The 15,918-nt window shown below is 35.9% G+C and overlaps 2 protein-coding genes across 2 annotated transcripts in view; both read left to right on the top strand.

Moving 5' to 3' along the window:
* adgrf3b (adhesion G protein-coupled receptor F3b) overlaps positions 1–15,918 on the top strand; it is a 671,400-nt gene that overhangs the window by 512,875 nt on the left and 142,607 nt on the right. The gene's annotated exons all lie outside the window — the stretch shown is intronic.
* adgrf6 (adhesion G protein-coupled receptor F6) overlaps positions 1–15,918 on the top strand; it is a 180,486-nt gene that overhangs the window by 66,563 nt on the left and 98,005 nt on the right. The window contains exons 65-98 of the mRNA XM_087298451.1: positions 91–237; positions 461–613; positions 722–877; positions 1,439–1,585; positions 1,687–1,845; positions 1,973–2,119; positions 2,293–2,439; positions 2,999–3,145; positions 3,427–3,579; positions 3,688–3,843; positions 3,985–4,131; positions 4,233–4,391; positions 4,522–4,668; positions 4,844–4,990; positions 7,125–7,271; positions 7,463–7,615; positions 7,724–7,879; positions 8,022–8,168; positions 8,270–8,428; positions 8,558–8,704; positions 8,880–9,026; positions 11,134–11,280; positions 11,474–11,626; positions 11,735–11,890; positions 12,453–12,599; positions 12,701–12,859; positions 12,989–13,135; positions 13,310–13,456; positions 14,193–14,339; positions 14,512–14,664; positions 14,773–14,928; positions 15,071–15,217; positions 15,319–15,477; positions 15,608–15,754. Coding sequence (XP_087154577.1) covers positions 91–237; positions 461–613; positions 722–877; positions 1,439–1,585; positions 1,687–1,845; positions 1,973–2,119; positions 2,293–2,439; positions 2,999–3,145; positions 3,427–3,579; positions 3,688–3,843; positions 3,985–4,131; positions 4,233–4,391; positions 4,522–4,668; positions 4,844–4,990; positions 7,125–7,271; positions 7,463–7,615; positions 7,724–7,879; positions 8,022–8,168; positions 8,270–8,428; positions 8,558–8,704; positions 8,880–9,026; positions 11,134–11,280; positions 11,474–11,626; positions 11,735–11,890; positions 12,453–12,599; positions 12,701–12,859; positions 12,989–13,135; positions 13,310–13,456; positions 14,193–14,339; positions 14,512–14,664; positions 14,773–14,928; positions 15,071–15,217; positions 15,319–15,477; positions 15,608–15,754 — 5,133 coding nt within the window. The remainder of the gene's footprint in view (positions 1–90; positions 238–460; positions 614–721; positions 878–1,438; positions 1,586–1,686; positions 1,846–1,972; positions 2,120–2,292; positions 2,440–2,998; positions 3,146–3,426; positions 3,580–3,687; positions 3,844–3,984; positions 4,132–4,232; positions 4,392–4,521; positions 4,669–4,843; positions 4,991–7,124; positions 7,272–7,462; positions 7,616–7,723; positions 7,880–8,021; positions 8,169–8,269; positions 8,429–8,557; positions 8,705–8,879; positions 9,027–11,133; positions 11,281–11,473; positions 11,627–11,734; positions 11,891–12,452; positions 12,600–12,700; positions 12,860–12,988; positions 13,136–13,309; positions 13,457–14,192; positions 14,340–14,511; positions 14,665–14,772; positions 14,929–15,070; positions 15,218–15,318; positions 15,478–15,607; positions 15,755–15,918) is intronic.

Genomic DNA, 15,918 nt, shown 5'->3' with positions numbered 1-15,918 from the left:
TAAACTAATTTACATGTCCTGAATCTTCATGTTTGCTTAGTTGTTACTAAAATTGACAACACTTTTTTCCAACTCTTCCTATAAAAAAAGATGTGAATGAATGTCTAAGTACATCAGAGGTCTGTGGTCCAAACTCTCATTGCAACAACTTAATTGGGAGTTTCAACTGTTCCTGCTTGAGTGCGTTTACTGTAACAGACCGAAATCAACCAGTCAGCAACAGTAACCCATGCAATGGTAAGTATATCAAAAAGTTTTTATCATTGTTTATTTATTATTTGTGATGTTTTTGTTGTTTTTGTTGTTGTTGTTGTTGTTTATTTTTTTAAGTAATCCTAGCTAAAAATGTTTATTCAATCTATTATTATGCTTAATACATATTAAAATTAATAAAGGTTTTGAATTAGTGATTTTTTAAAGCAGTCATAATTTCAAGATGTTTTTTTCTATGTTTCTACAGTGTCTCTACCTCTGACTGAATATCTGATTGAAATTGAGATCAACAGCATTGATAGTAAGATCACTGATCAGCTGAGGACTCTTCTGATGAATTTCAGTTTGCCCTACACAATCAGTGACAGCACTAACATTACAGAAATCAACATCACTACTGGTATGATCTCTGTTTCTGCTTTGTGATGCTGTTTGTCTAAAATTATACATCATGAATACTTCCATAAATGAAGATATGTGATGTTTGGACTCTTCTTCTGCTCTCCAGTGTGTTCTTTGAATGAAACTCGGTATCAGTGTAAATGTGAGGGTCTGTTTGTTTGGCCAAATGACACGTGTCACGCATACGTGGCCTGTGATGTCATCACTAATGGTTCATGTACATGTATCAATGGCCTTCCAGCTGATGGACAGTTCTGCCAAGGTGAATCTTTTTCTTGATTTTTTATGTTTTCCTGCCTTGTGTTTATTAGATTATATTACTACTGTTGCAGTAGACAGATTATGTGCTCGCTTTATTTGTTTGTTTTTTGCAAAGAGCTTTGTATAAAACACATGTTCTATTGAAGCTGTGTCATTAATCAGCCTGATCTCATGAGAAAAAGTTACTATTTTACGTTTTGTCTGTTAAGTAGCTGATTGGATATGATTGAGTTTACTCATTCAAAAATGTACGATTTTAAAAAGGAGGCATCACACACAGCCTCACCCCTAAGCCCAACCATCATTAGGGGATAAGCAAATGCTAAATTGTACAAATTAGCCAGTAAATCAATAACTTACAAATTGCCCTGAGATTGTGTTGCATTAATATACAATCAACACAACTTTTGTATTAATATCAGGCTTTGAGGTGCATGTTATCAGACACATTTTTGTTGGAAAACAAAATCATTGGAAACAAACTACAGATTTTTTTAATATATATAACAAAACAGGAAAATAATTGTGTAGATTTTGTTAACCAGAATTTTTTTTCCTTCAGTTCTTATTTCTGACTACGTGATTGACATTGATGTGAGATTCTTCGACTTGGTCCTGGTTGACAACTTACGAAATATTGTCAGAAATATCAGCCTGCCTTTGACTCTGAGCAGCAGCACAAATATCACAGATATCGACATGAACACTGGTGAGAACAGAACTGTTCATCATGTCACATACTAAGATGAGTTTTCTTTCAGCAGAAATCCACAGATTGAGAACAAATAAATAAATCTCCTTGTTTTACAGTGTGTGGGTTGAATGGAACAGAATATGAGTGCAAGTGTGAGGTGGATCATGTTTGGCCCAGTAACACCTGCAAGGCCTATCAGGTGTGTGATAGCATTGTGGGAAGCACTTGTGGATGCATTCAGGCTCTGCCTTCAGAGGGGTCACTTTGCCAGAGAGGTGAGAAATCACATTAGATTTCATCTGTACTGAATGTAGTTTTAGTAACATGACCAGTATGAGTTTATTCAGTAACTCCTGATAGTTCAGAAACACTGTTTTTATGCAGTATCATCCTGTTTTTCAGACATCAATGAATGTGAAGATGCAGCGTCAGTGTGTGGTCAATACTCAGACTGTACTAACAGCATTGGGGGTTACATGTGTTCATGCTGGAATGGATTTAATGTCTCTTATAAAGACAGTCCTGTGAGCGTCAACAACTCTTGTCATGGTAAATTTTGTCAGCTGGTTTTGATGTCTTTTATGATGTTTTTCTTTAGATTCCAGAGGTCGTTTTATGTCTAAATTAAAATAAGTAATTTAAACTAATTATAATGTAACATTGCATTATTGGTATTACAATTCAAGTTTTATTTTAAAAAATTATAACTTTTTTCTCAATAGATATTGATGAATGTCTGTTCAGTCCACCTGTCTGTGGTTCATATTCCAACTGCACAAATGAATTAGGAAGTCACAATTGCTCATGTTTGGATGGTTTCACTGCAAGAAACTCAAGTCTCTCCATCAGCATCAATAACACATGTGAAGGTAAATTCTGAATTAATTTTGTCTATAAGTTTGTCTTTTTGTGCTTTTGATTTTAAGCTCTTTGTGATTTGGTCTTATAACATTATATGCTTTATCTAAATGGCATAGTTCGTCCAAGTATGAAAATGTACTAACTATTTACTCTCCCTTAAGTTGTTCCAAAGAATTGAGTTTCTTTACTCTGTTGAACAGAAAATAAGATATTTGAAGCAAGCTGAAAGCCTGTAACCTATGACTTACATATTGGGCAAACAAATACAATGAAAGTAAATAGTTACAGGTTTCCAACCTTCTTCAAAATAGCTTTTTGTGTTTAACAGAATAATGAAAGTCAAACAGGTTTGGACCAAGTAAAAAGTCAATAAAAAAGGCCAAATTTTCAGTATTGTGTGAACTATCCCCCTGGTGTTTTTTTTATCAGTTTGTTAAAATTATTAAATTTAGTATTTCTTACAGCTGCATGTGGAAGTTCATTAATATTCTAATTTATTGAATTACACTCGTTCATTAAAAAGTAATTTAATATCAACATTTCTTATTTTTTCAATTTGTTATAAAGATGTGAATGAATGTCTAAAGTCATCAGAGGTCTGTGGTCCAAACTCTCATTGCATCAACTCAATTGGGAGTTTCAACTGTTCCTGCTTGAGTGCGTTTACTGTAACAGACAGAAATCAACCAGTCAGCAACAGTAACCCATGCAATGGTATGTCAAAATATATTGCATCATCTTTTTATTCATTTTTTTGAGTAAACATGACAGAAATATTGATTTTGATTAATATTTGACTTGATGTTTAATACTTGATTATTAGCTTTGATAAAATCTGCTTAAACACATGTTAAGAATAAATAAAATAAAGTTGTATTTAATTATTGTAGCTTAAAATTAATGATCTATTAATACTTTTATACTTAAAAACTATATATTTAATAGTTTTTCAAAAATATGCTGAAATTTATCTATTTTTTTCTCTTTTTCTACAGTGTCTCTGCCTCTGACTGAATATGTGATTGAAATTGAGATCAACAGCATTGATAGTAGGATCACTGATCAGCTGAGGACTCTTCTGATGAATTTCAGTTTGCCCTACACAATCAGTGACAGCACTAACATTACAGAAATCAACATCACTACTGGTATGATCTCTGTTTCTGCTTTGTGATGCTGTTTATCTAAAATTATACATCATGAATACTTCCATAAATGAAGATATCTGATGTTTGGACTCTTCTTCTGCTCTCCAGTGTGTTCTTTGAATGAAACGCGGTATCAGTGTAAATGTGAGGGTCTGTTTGTTTGGCCAAATGACACGTGTCATGCATACGATGCCTGTGATGTCATCACTAATGGTTCATGTACATGTATTAATGGCCTTCCAGCTGATGGACAGTTCTGCCAAGGTGAGATGATGACATCATTCTGCAACATCATCAATTTCTCCCTCTAATAATTGCTTTTGTTTTTTTTCCTACTTGGTTGTTATTGTGTTTTAATATTAGTTTTGTCACAGATTTTGTGCTTGTTTTTGTTTGTTTTTGTAGTTCTTTTGTCAGACTACGTGATTGACATTGATGTGAGATTCTTTGACTTGGTCCTGGTTGACAACTTACGAAATATTGTCAGAAATATCAGCCTGCCTTTGACTCTGAGCAGCAGCACAAATATCACAGATATCGACATGAACACTGGTGAGAACAGAACTGTTCATCATGTCACATACTAAGATGAGTTTAGTTTCAGCAGAAATCCACAGATTGAACACAAATAAATAAATCTCCTTGTTTTACAGTGTGTGGGTTGAATGGAACAGAATATGAGTGCAAGTGTGAGGTGGATCATGTTTGGCCCAGTAACACCTGCAAGGCCTATCAGGTGTGTGATAGCATTGTGGGAAGCACTTGTGGATGCATTCAGGCTCTCCCTTCAGAGGGGTCACTTTGCCAGAGAGGTGAGAAATCACATTAGATTTCATCAGTACTGAATGTAGTTTTAGTAACATGACCAGTATGAGTTTATTCAGTAACTCCAGATAGTTCAGAAACACTGTTTTTATGCAGAATCATCTTCCTGTTTTTCAGACATCAATGAATGTGAAGATGCAGCGTCAGTGTGTGGTCAATACTCAGACTGTACTAACAGGATTGGGGGTTACATGTGTTCCTGCTGGAATGGATTTAATGTCTCTAATGAAGACAGTCCTGTGAGCGTCAACAACTCTTGTCATGGTAAATATCATCAGCTGGTTTTGATTTCTGTTATGTTTTTTCACTTGAGCAGTTTAGAGATCTTTTGTGTGTAAATTAAAACTAGTAATTTAAACTAAATAAAAATGCAGCATTACAATAATTACATCACAATTAAAAGTGATTAAAATAATTAATACAACTTTTTTCGCAATAGATAAAGATGAATGTCTGTTTAGTCCACCTGTCTGTGGTCCATATTCCAACTGCACAAATGAATTAGGAAGTTACAATTGCTCATGTTTGGATGGTTTCACTGCAATAAACTCAAGCTTCTCCGTCAGCATCAACAACACATGTGAAGGTAAATTCTTGCATGTGATTTTGTATGTAGTTTTGGAAAATAGCTTTGCATGTCTATATTTGTTATTGTTTTGATTTTGTTAAGGAAATGTGTTTAACAGTAGGTTCATTATCTTTTTAAGATAACAATTAGGATCCTTGTTTATTCTCTATAGATGTCAATATGTACAATGAGATTCTAAAATGTTTGATGTTTTGTAATTTTTTAAAGATCATATAAATAAAGTTGGTGGTAAAAGATAACTTTAATAATCAATTAATCTGGGGCCTCATGTGTCAATGCTGTGTAGGCACAAAAACTTTGCGTGCGCCAGATTTCACGCTTACGTTTGGATTTACTAACAATTAAATGAACTTGAGAATGTGCGTTGCTCCACGGCAACTTCATGTATGGCGTACAAGCATTTTTTTTGTGTGTGTGTGTGTAACGTAGGCCAGCTAGTGACTGCTGTGCAGGTAAACCTCACTCCTCTGACCTCTAAAGGTGCTCTAGCGACAGACACTAGAGGCTATGGTCTTTAGCCTCCTTGGTAGAGCAACCGACTCCCATGCGGAAGGTCGCCGGTTCAATACCAGCACGGAGTGGGGTGGGTGGCGTAGGACCGGCGGAGTAACATTTGTTTTATTTCCGTTGGCCACTCCTAGAGACAATTATGTTAAATTGCACACTACAAAGTATATTTGAGTCGTGCAATGACAGCTGTATGTGATGGGATCATCCGCATGTCTAGCAGGTTAATAAGGTTTTCATACTGTGCAGTTGACCAGCCAAATATGAAAGCGCAATTTGCAGCGGTTGCCGGGCGGTTTTACCAATGTAATCAGAGCGATCCACTGCACGCACATTGCTATAAAGGCACCATCTGAAAACAAATTTGCATATGTGAATCAGAAACATTTCCATTCGATAAATGTGCAAATAATATGTGATGCTCAAATGCGCCTAACATAATACACACACTTATTAATGATTCCTACTTGTCTTCCTCGTGATGAAGAGTAGGCAACATTTGACATGTATTGGGGAAAAAAAGAAGAATGAGTCAGATCAGATGCTGGATCTGAACCAAGTTCATGCTCAAACGTGTCAAAACATGTTGCCATGCGCTTTACGAGCTACGCCACTCACACTGCTATAGACACTATAAAGTATTACACCTTTACACTGGACCATTTCTTTTTTAATTACTCACAGTGCGATGTTCAGACCCAACTGCGTTAACCGCATCAGCTAAACTTTCCCACTCTATTTGTTCTTTTGTTATTAATTCCGGAGGACAAACTTGCAAATAACAGTTTTTCTCCCGTCTACCTCCGATAGGAGCACCTCTAATTCACATTCTGTTCAAATTTACTCTTTTTGCTTGCTTTTGCCATTGATTTTTCATTTGGTTTCGCCAAAGTAGAGTCATTAGCATATTCATATGGGGGAGGAGGCAGGGAGGGGATTTGCGCTCATGCATGTGTGCTCAGTTTCATGTTAATTTGCATGTACAAAGAGAATATGCGTGGGATTTCGCAAACGCAGTGTTTCATACATCTGAATTTTTTACATTTACAGCTTTGTGCGTACGCAATGTTTTAGTATGATTTTAACGCAAGTCTTCATACATGAGGCCCCAGGTGTCTTTAAACACTTTAATCATGAGACCTGGTGTCTTTAAACGCTTTAATCATGTGACCTGGTGTCTTTAAACACTTTAGTTATGTGACCTGGTGTCTTTAAACACTTTAGTCATGTGACCTGGTGTCTTTAAACACATTAGTCATGTGAACTGGTGTCTTTAAACACTTTAGTTATGTGACCTGGTGTCTTTAAACACTTTAATCATGTGACCTGGTGTCTTTAAACACTTTAGTCATGTGACCTGGTGTCTTTAAACACTTTAGTCATGTGAACTGGTGTCTTTAAACACTTGCGCACTTTGTGATCTCGATAACTTACAGACAACACTGCTGGTGATCATTACACAAATATTATTTCTTTAAACTGCATTTGTGTTTCACTCATTCTCTGCTTTTCCATTTAGTTTCTCACAGCCAAACCTTAAATAATGTACATGACCCGAGTCATAGTATTTGTGTAACTGTTACTAAAAGTTACACTGCTTTTTTCATCTCTTCTCTTAATAAAGATGTGAATGAATGTCTAAAGTCATCAGAGGTCTGTGGTCCAAACTCTCATTGCTTCAACTCAATTGGGAGTTTCAACTGTTCTTGCTTGAGTGCGTTTACTGTAACAGACCGAAATCAACCAGTCAGCAACAGTAACCCATGCAATGGTATATATCTAATTGTATTTTTACTAGTATTCATTTTTTTATTTTTTTGCAAGTAAACCATGCAGACAAATTGATCCAAAATGCTGCTATTATTCCTAAATATGTGTTAAAATTATTAAATGTTATTAATTAATTATTGTTAAAAAAAAAACATTCCATTGTGTTTTTCTCCCTTTTCTCTTTTTCTACAGTGTCTCTGCCTCTGACTGAATATCTGATTGAAATTGAGATCAACAGCATTGATAGTAGGATCTCTGATCAGCTGAGGACTCTTCTGATGAATTTCAGTTTGCCCTACACAATCAGTGACAGCACTAACATTACAGAAATCAACATCACTACTGGTATGATCTCTGTTTCTGCTTTGTGATGCTGTTTATCTAAAATTATACATTATGAATACTTCCATAAATGAAGATATGTGATGTTTGGACTCTTCTTCTGCTCTCCAGTGTGTTCTTTGAATGAAACGCGGTATCAGTGTAAATGTGAGGGTCTGTTTGTTTGGCCAAATGACACGTGTCATGCATACGATGCCTGTGATGTCATCTCTAATGGTTCATGTACATGTATTAATGGCCTTCCAGCTGATGGACAGTTCTGCCAAGGTGAGACGATGACATCATTCTGCAACATCATCAATTTCTCCCTCTAATAATTGCTTTTGTTTTTTTTTCCTACTTGGATGTTATTGTGTTTTAATATTAGTTTTGTCACAGATTTTGTGCTTGTTTTTGTTTGTTCTTGTAGTTCTTTTGTCAGACTACGTGATTGACATTGATGTGAGATTCTTTGACTTGGTCCTGGTTGACAACTTACGAAATATTGTCAGAAATATCAGCCTGCCTTTGACTCTGAGCAGCAGCACAAATATCACAGATATCGACATGAACACTGGTGAGAACAGAACTGTTCATCATGTCACATACTAAGATGAGTTTACTTTCAGCAGAAATCCACAGATTGAACACAAATAAATAAATCTCCTTGTTTTACAGTGTGTGGGTTGAATGGAACAGAATATGAGTGCAAGTGTGAGGTGGATCATGTTTGGCCCAGTAACACCTGCAAGGCCTATCAGGTGTGTGATAGCATTGTGGGAAGCACTTGTGGATGCATTCAGGCTCTCCCTTCAGAGGGGTCACTTTGCCAGAGAGGTGAGAAATCACATTAGATTTCATCTGTACTGAATGTAGTTTAGTAACATGACCAGTATGAGTTTATTCAGTAACTCCTGATAGTTCAGAAACACTGTTTTTATGCAGTATCATCTTCCTGTTTTTCAGACATCAATGAATGTGAAGATGCAGCGTCAGTGTGTGGTCAATACTCAGACTGTACTAACAGGATTGGTGGTTACATGTGTTCCTGCTGGAATGGATTTAATGTCTCTAATGAAGACAGTCCTGTGAGCGTCAACAACTCTTGTCAGGGTAAATATCATCAGCTGGTTTTGATATCTTTTATGTTTTTTCATTTGAGAATTTTAGAGATCTTTCGTCTGAGAATTAAAACTAGTAATTTAAACTAAATAAAAATGCAGCATTACAATAATTACATCACAATTAAAAGTGATTAAAACAATTAATACAACTTTTTTCTCAATAGATAAAGATGAATGTCTGTTCAGTCCACCTGTCTGTGGTCCATATTCCAACTGCACAAATGAATTAGGAAGTTACAATTGCTCATGTTTGGATGGTTTCACTGCAATAAACTCAAGCTTCTCCGTCAGCATCAACAACACATGTGAAGGTAAATTCTTGCATGTGATTTTTTATGTAGTTTTGGAAAATAGCTTTGCATGTCTATATTTGTTATTGTTTTGATTTTGTTAAGGAAATGTGTTTAACAGTATGTTTATTATCTTTTAAGATAACAATTAGGATCCTTGTTTATTCTCTATAGATGTCAAAATGCACAATAAGATTCTAAAATGTTTGATGTTTTGTAATTTTTTAAAGATCATATAAATAAAGTTGGTGGTAAAAGATAACTTTAATAATCAATTAATCTGGGGCCTCATGTGTCAATGCTGCGTAGGCACAAAAACTTTGCGTACGCCAGATTTCACGCTCACGTTTGGATTTACTAACAATTAAATGAACTTGAGAATGTGCGTTGCTCCACGCCAACTTCATGTATGGCGTACAAGCATTTTTTTTGTGTGTGTGTGTGTAACGTAGGCCAGCTAGTGACTGCTGTGCAGGTAAACCTCACTCCTCTGACCTCTAAAGGTGCTCTAGCGACAGACACTAGAGGCTATGGTCTTTAGCCTCCTTGGTAGAGCAACCGACTCCCATGCGGAAGGTCGCCGGTTCGATACCAGCTCGGAGTGGGGTGGGTGGCGTAGGACCGGCGGAGTTACATTTGTTTTATTTCCGTTGGCCACTCCTAGAGACAATTATGTTAAATTGCACACTACAAAGTATATTTGAGCCGTGCAATGACAGCTATATGTGATTGGATCATCCGCATGTCTAGCAGGTTAATAAGGTTTTCATACTGTGCAGTTGACCAGCCAAATATGAAAGCGCAATTTGCAGCGGTCGCCGGGCGGTTTTACCAATGTAATCAGAGTGATCCACTGCACGCACATTGCTATAAAGGCACCATCTGAAAACAAATTTGCATATGTGAATCAGAAACATTTCCATTCGATAAATGTGCAAATAATATGTGATGCTCAAATGCGCCTAACATAATACACACACTTATTAATGATTCCTACTTGTCTTCCTCGTGATGAAGAGTAGGCAACATTTGACACAGTATGTATTGGAGAAAAAAAGAAGAATGAGTCAGATCAGATGCTGGATCTGAACCGAGTTCATGCTCAAACGTGTCAAAACATGTTGCCATGCGCTTTACGAGCTACGCCACTCACACTGCTATAGACACTACAAAGTATTACACCTTTACACTGGACCATTTCTTTTTTAATTACTCACAGTGCGATGTTCAGACCCAACTGCGTTAACCGCATCAGCTAAACTTTCCCACTCTATTTGTTCTTTTGTTATTCATTCCGGAGGACAAACTTGCAAATAACAGTTTTTCTCCCGTCTACCTCTGATAGGAGCACTTCCAATTCACATTCTGTTCAAAGTTTCTCTTTTTGCTTGCTTTTGCCATTGCTTTTTCATTTGGTTTCGCCAAAGTAGAGTCATTAGCATATTCATATGGGGGAGGAGGCAGGGAGGGGATTTGCGCTCATGCATGTGTGCTCAGTTTCATGTTAATTTGCATGTACAAAGAGAATATGCGTGGGATTTCGCAAACGCAGTGTTTCATACATCTGAATTTTTTACATTTACAGCTTTGTGCGTACGCAATGTTTTAGTATGATTTTAACGCAAGTCTTCATACATGAGGCCCCAGGTGTCTTTAAACACTTTAATCATGAGACCTGGTGTCTTTAAACGCTTTAATCATGTGACCTGGTGTCTTTAAACACTTTAATCATGAGACCTGGTGACTTTAAACACTTTAATCATGTGACCTGGTGTCTTTAAACACTTTAATCATGTGACCTGGTGTCTTTAAACACTTTAATCATGTGACCTGGTGTCTTTAAACACTTTAGTCATGTGAACTGGTGTCTTTAAACACTTTAGTCATGTGAACTGGTGTCTTTAAACACTTGCACACTTTGTGATCTTGATAACTTACAGACAACACTGCTGGTGATCATTACACAAATATTATTTCTTTAAACTGCATTTGTGTTTCACTCATTCTCTGCTTTTCCATTTAGTTTCTCACAGCCAAACCTTAAATAATGTACATGACCCGAGTCATAGTATTTGTATAACTGTTACTAAAAGTGACACTGCTTTTTTCGTCTCTTCCCTTAAAAAAGATGTGAATGAATGTCTAAAGTCATCAGAGGTCTGTGGTCCAAACTCTCATTGCATCAACTCAATTGGGAGTTTCAACTGTTCCTGCTTGAGTGCGTTTACTGTAACAGACCGAAATCAACCAGTCAGCAACAGTAACCCATGCAATGGTATATATCTAAATGTATTTTTACTAGTATTAATTTTTTTATTTTTTTACAAGTAAACCATGCAGACAAATTGATCCAAAATGCTGTTATTATTCCTAAATATGTGTTAAAATTATTAAATGTTATTAATTAATTATTGTTAAAAAAAAAAAACATTCCATTGTGTTTTTCTCCCTTTTCTCTTTTTCTACAGTGTCTCTGCCTCTGACTGAATATCTGATTGAAATTGAGATCAACAGCATTGATAGTAGGATCACTGATCAGCTGAGGACTCTTCTGATGAATTTCAGTTTGCCCTACACAATCAGTGACAGCACTAACATTACAGAAATCAACATCACTACTGGTATGATCTCTGTTTCTGCTTTGTGATGCTGTTTGTCTAAAATTATACATCATGAATACTTCCATAAATGAAGATATGTGATGTTTGGACTCTTCTTCTGCTCTCCAGTGTGTTCTTTGAATGAAACTCGGTATCAGTGTAAATGTGAGGGTCTGTTTGTTTGGCCAAATGACACGTGTCACGCATACGTGGCCTGTGATGTCATCACTAATGGTTCATGCACATGTATCAATGGCCTTCCAGCTGATGGACAGTTCTGCCAAGGTGAATCTTTTTCTTGATTTTTTATGTTTTCCTGCCTTGTGTTTATTAGATTATATTACTACTGTTGCAGTAGACAGATTATGTGCTTGCTTTATTTGTTTGTTTTTTGCAAAGAACTTTGTATAAAACACATGTTCTATTGAAGCTGTGTCATTAATCAGCCTGATCTCATGAGAAAAAGTTACTATTTTACGTTTTGTCTGTTAAGTAGCTGATTGGATATGATTGAGTTTACTCATTCAAAAATGTACGATTTTAAAAAGGAGGCATCACACACAGCCTCACCCCTAAGCCCAACCATCATTAGGGGATAAGCAAATGCTAAATTGTACAAATTAGCCAGTAAATCAATAACTTACAAATTGCCCTGAGATTGTGTTGCATTAATATACAATCAACACAACTTTTGTATTAATATCAGGCTTTGAGGTGCATGTTATCAGACACATTTTTGTTGGAAAACAAAATCATTGGAAACAAACTACAGATTTTTTTAATATATATAACAAAACAGGAAAATAATTGTGTAGATTTTGTTAACCAGAATTTTTTTTTCCTTCAGTTCTTACTTCTGACTACGTGATTGACATTGATGTGAGATTCTTTGACTTGGTCCTGGTTGACAACTTACGAAATATTGTCAGAAATATCAGCCTGCCTTTGACTCTGAGCAGCAGTACAAATATCACAGATATCGACATGAACACTGGTGAGAACAGAACTGTTCATCATGTCACATATTAAGATGAGTTTAGTTTTAGCAGAAATCCACAGATTGAGCACAAATAAATAAATCTCCTTGTTTTACAGTGTGTGGGTTGAATGGAACAGAATATGTGTGCAAGTGTGAGGTGGATCATGTTTGGCCCAGTAACACCTGCAAGGCCTATCAGGTGTGTGATAGCATTGTGGGAAGCACTTGTGGATGCATTCAGGCTCTGCCTTCAGAGGGGTCACTTTGCCAGAGAGGTGAGAAATCCCATTAGATTTCATCTGTACTAAATGTAGTTTTAGTAACATGACCAGTATGAGTTTATTCAGTAACTCCTGATAGTTCAGAAACACTGTTTTATGCAGTATCATCATCCTGTTTTTCAGACATCAATGAATGTGAAGATGCAGCGTCAGTGTGTGGTCAATACTCAGACTGTACTAACAGCATTGGGGGTTACATGTGTTCATGCTGGAATGGATTTAATGTCTCTAATGAAGACAGTCCTGTGAGCGTCAACAACTCTTGTCATGGTAAATATCATCAGCTGGTTTTGATATCTTTTATGTTTTTTCATTTTAGCATTTTAGAGATCTTTTGTATGTGAATTAAAACTAGTAATTTAAACTAAATAAAATGCAGCATTACAATAATGGTATCACAATTGAAAGTGATTAAAACAATTAATAAAACTTTTTTCTCAATAGATAAAGATGAATGTCTGTTCAGTCCACCTGTCTGTGGTCCATATTCCAACTGCACAAATGAATTAGGAAGTTACAATTGCTCATGTTTGAATGGTTTCACTGCAATAAACTCAAGCTTCTCCATCAGCATCAACAACACATGTGAAGGTAAATTCTTGCATGTGATTTTGTATGTAGTTTTGGAAAATAGCTTTGCATGTCTATATTTATTATTGTTTTGATTTTGTTAAGGAAATGTGTTTAACAGTAGGTTCATTATCTTTTTAAGATAACAATTAGGATCCTTGTTTATTCTCTGTAGATATCAAAAAATGTAGAATGAAATTCTAAAATGTTTGATGTTTTGTAATTTTTTAAAGATCATATAAATAAAGTTGGTGGTAAAGGATAACTTTAACAATCAATTAATTACAATGATCATTACATACAATGCTAATCAATTTGCAGCACAAGTTCTCTATGTACACACATGGTCCACTAGGCTACATGGCATAGAGGTTTTTTCCTGACCTCGTGGGTCAAACGCTGATTTGACCAGTCTCAAAATGCTTCTGAAATTACCAATGCTTTGAATCGCTTTAATCATGTGACCTGGTGTCTTTAAACACTTTAGTCATGTGAGCTGGGTGTTTTGGATCATGCTTTGTTGTAGTGTTTCGAAACACTTGCACACTTTGGGATCTTGATAACTTACAGACAACACTGCTGGTGATCATTACACAAATATTATTTCTTACAACTGCATTTGTGTTTTGCTCATTCTCTGCTTTTCCATTTAGTTTCTCACAGCCAAACCTTAAATAATATACATGACCCGAATCATAGTATTTGTATAACTGTTACTAAAAGCGACACTGCTTTTTCATCTCTTCTCTTAATAAAGATGTGAATGAATGTCTAAAGTCACCTGAGGTCTGTGGTCCAAACTCTCATTGCAACAACTCAATTGGGAGTTTTAACTGTTCCTGCTTGAGTGCGTTTACTGTAACAGACCGAAATCAACCAGTCAGCAACAGTAACCCATGCAATGGTATATATCTAAATGTATTTTTACTAGTATTCTTTTTTTTTTTTTTTTTGCAAGTAAACCATGCAGACAAATTTATCCAAAATGCTGCTATTATTCCTAAATATGTGTTAAAATTATTAAATGTTATTAATTAATTATTGCTAAAAAAACATTCTATTATGTTTTTCTACAGTGTCTCTGCCTCTGACTGAATATCTGATTGAAATTGAGATCAACAGCATTGATAGTAGGATCACTGATCAGCTGAGGACTCTTCTGATGAACTTCAGTTTGCCCTACACAATCAGTGACAGCACTAACATTACAGAAATCAACATCACTACTGGTATGATCTCTGTTTCTGCTTTGTGATGCTGTTTATCTAAAATTATACATCATGAATACTTCCATAAATGAAGATATGTGATGTTTGGACTCTTCTTCTGCTCTCCAGTGTGTTCTTTGAATGAAACTCGGTATCAGTGTAAATGTGAGGGTCTGTTTGTTTGGCCAAATGACACGTGTCATGCATACGATGCCTGTGATGTCATCACTAATGGTTCATGTACATGTATCAATGGCCTTCCAGCTGATGGACAGTTCTGCCAAGGTGAGATGATGACATCATTCTGCAACATCATCAGTTTCTCCCTCTAATAATTGCTTTTGTTTTTTTTTCCTACTTGGATGTTATTGTGTTTTATTATTAGTTTTGTCACCGATTTTGGGCTTGTTTTTGTTTGTTCTTGTAGTTCTTTTGTCAGACTACGTGATTGACATTGATGTGAGATTCTTTGACTTGTTCCTGGTGGACTACTTACGAAATATTGTCAGAAATATCAGCCTGCCTTTGACTCTGAGCAGCAGCACAAATATCACAGATATCGACATGAACACTGGTGAGAACAGAACTGTTCATCATGTCACATACTAAGATGAGTTTAGTTTCAGCAGAAATCCACAGATTGAGCACAAATAAATAAATCTCCTTGTTTTACAGTGTGTGGGTTGAATGGAACAGAATATGAGTGCAAGTGTGAGGTGGATCATGTTTGGCCCAGTAACACCTGCAAGGCCTATCAGGTGTGTGATAGCATTGTGGGAAGCACTTGTGGATGCATTCAGGCTCTGCCTTTAGAGGGGTCACTTTGCCAGAGAGGTGAGAAATCCCATTAGATTTCATCTGTACTGAATGTAGTTTTAGTAACATGACCAGTATGAGTTTATTCAGTAACTCCTGATAGTTCAGAAACACTGTTTTTATGCAGTATCATCTTCCTGTTTTTCAGACATCAATGAATGTGAAGATGCAGCGTCAGTGTGTGGTCAATACTCAGACTGTACTAACAGGATTGGGGGTTACATGTGTTCATGCTGGAATGGATTTAATGTCTCTAATGAAGACAGTCCTGTGAGCGTCAACAACTCTTGTCATGGTAAATATCATCAGCAGGTTTTGATTTCTGTTGTGTTTTTCCACTTTAGCATTTTAGAGATCTTTTGTGTGTGAATTAAAACTAGTAATTTAAACTAAATAAAAATGCAGCATTACAATAATTACATCACAATTAAAAGTGATTAAAACAATTAATAAAACTTT

The sequence above is a fragment of the Danio rerio genome, chromosome 20 (assembly GCF_052040795.2).
Source record: "Danio rerio strain M-AB ecotype USA chromosome 20, GRCz13ab, whole genome shotgun sequence".
Classification (NCBI taxonomy): domain Eukaryota; kingdom Metazoa; phylum Chordata; class Actinopteri; order Cypriniformes; family Danionidae; genus Danio; species Danio rerio.
Note: the sequence above shows the minus strand (reverse complement) of the source record. Positions and strands in the feature narration are given on the sequence as shown.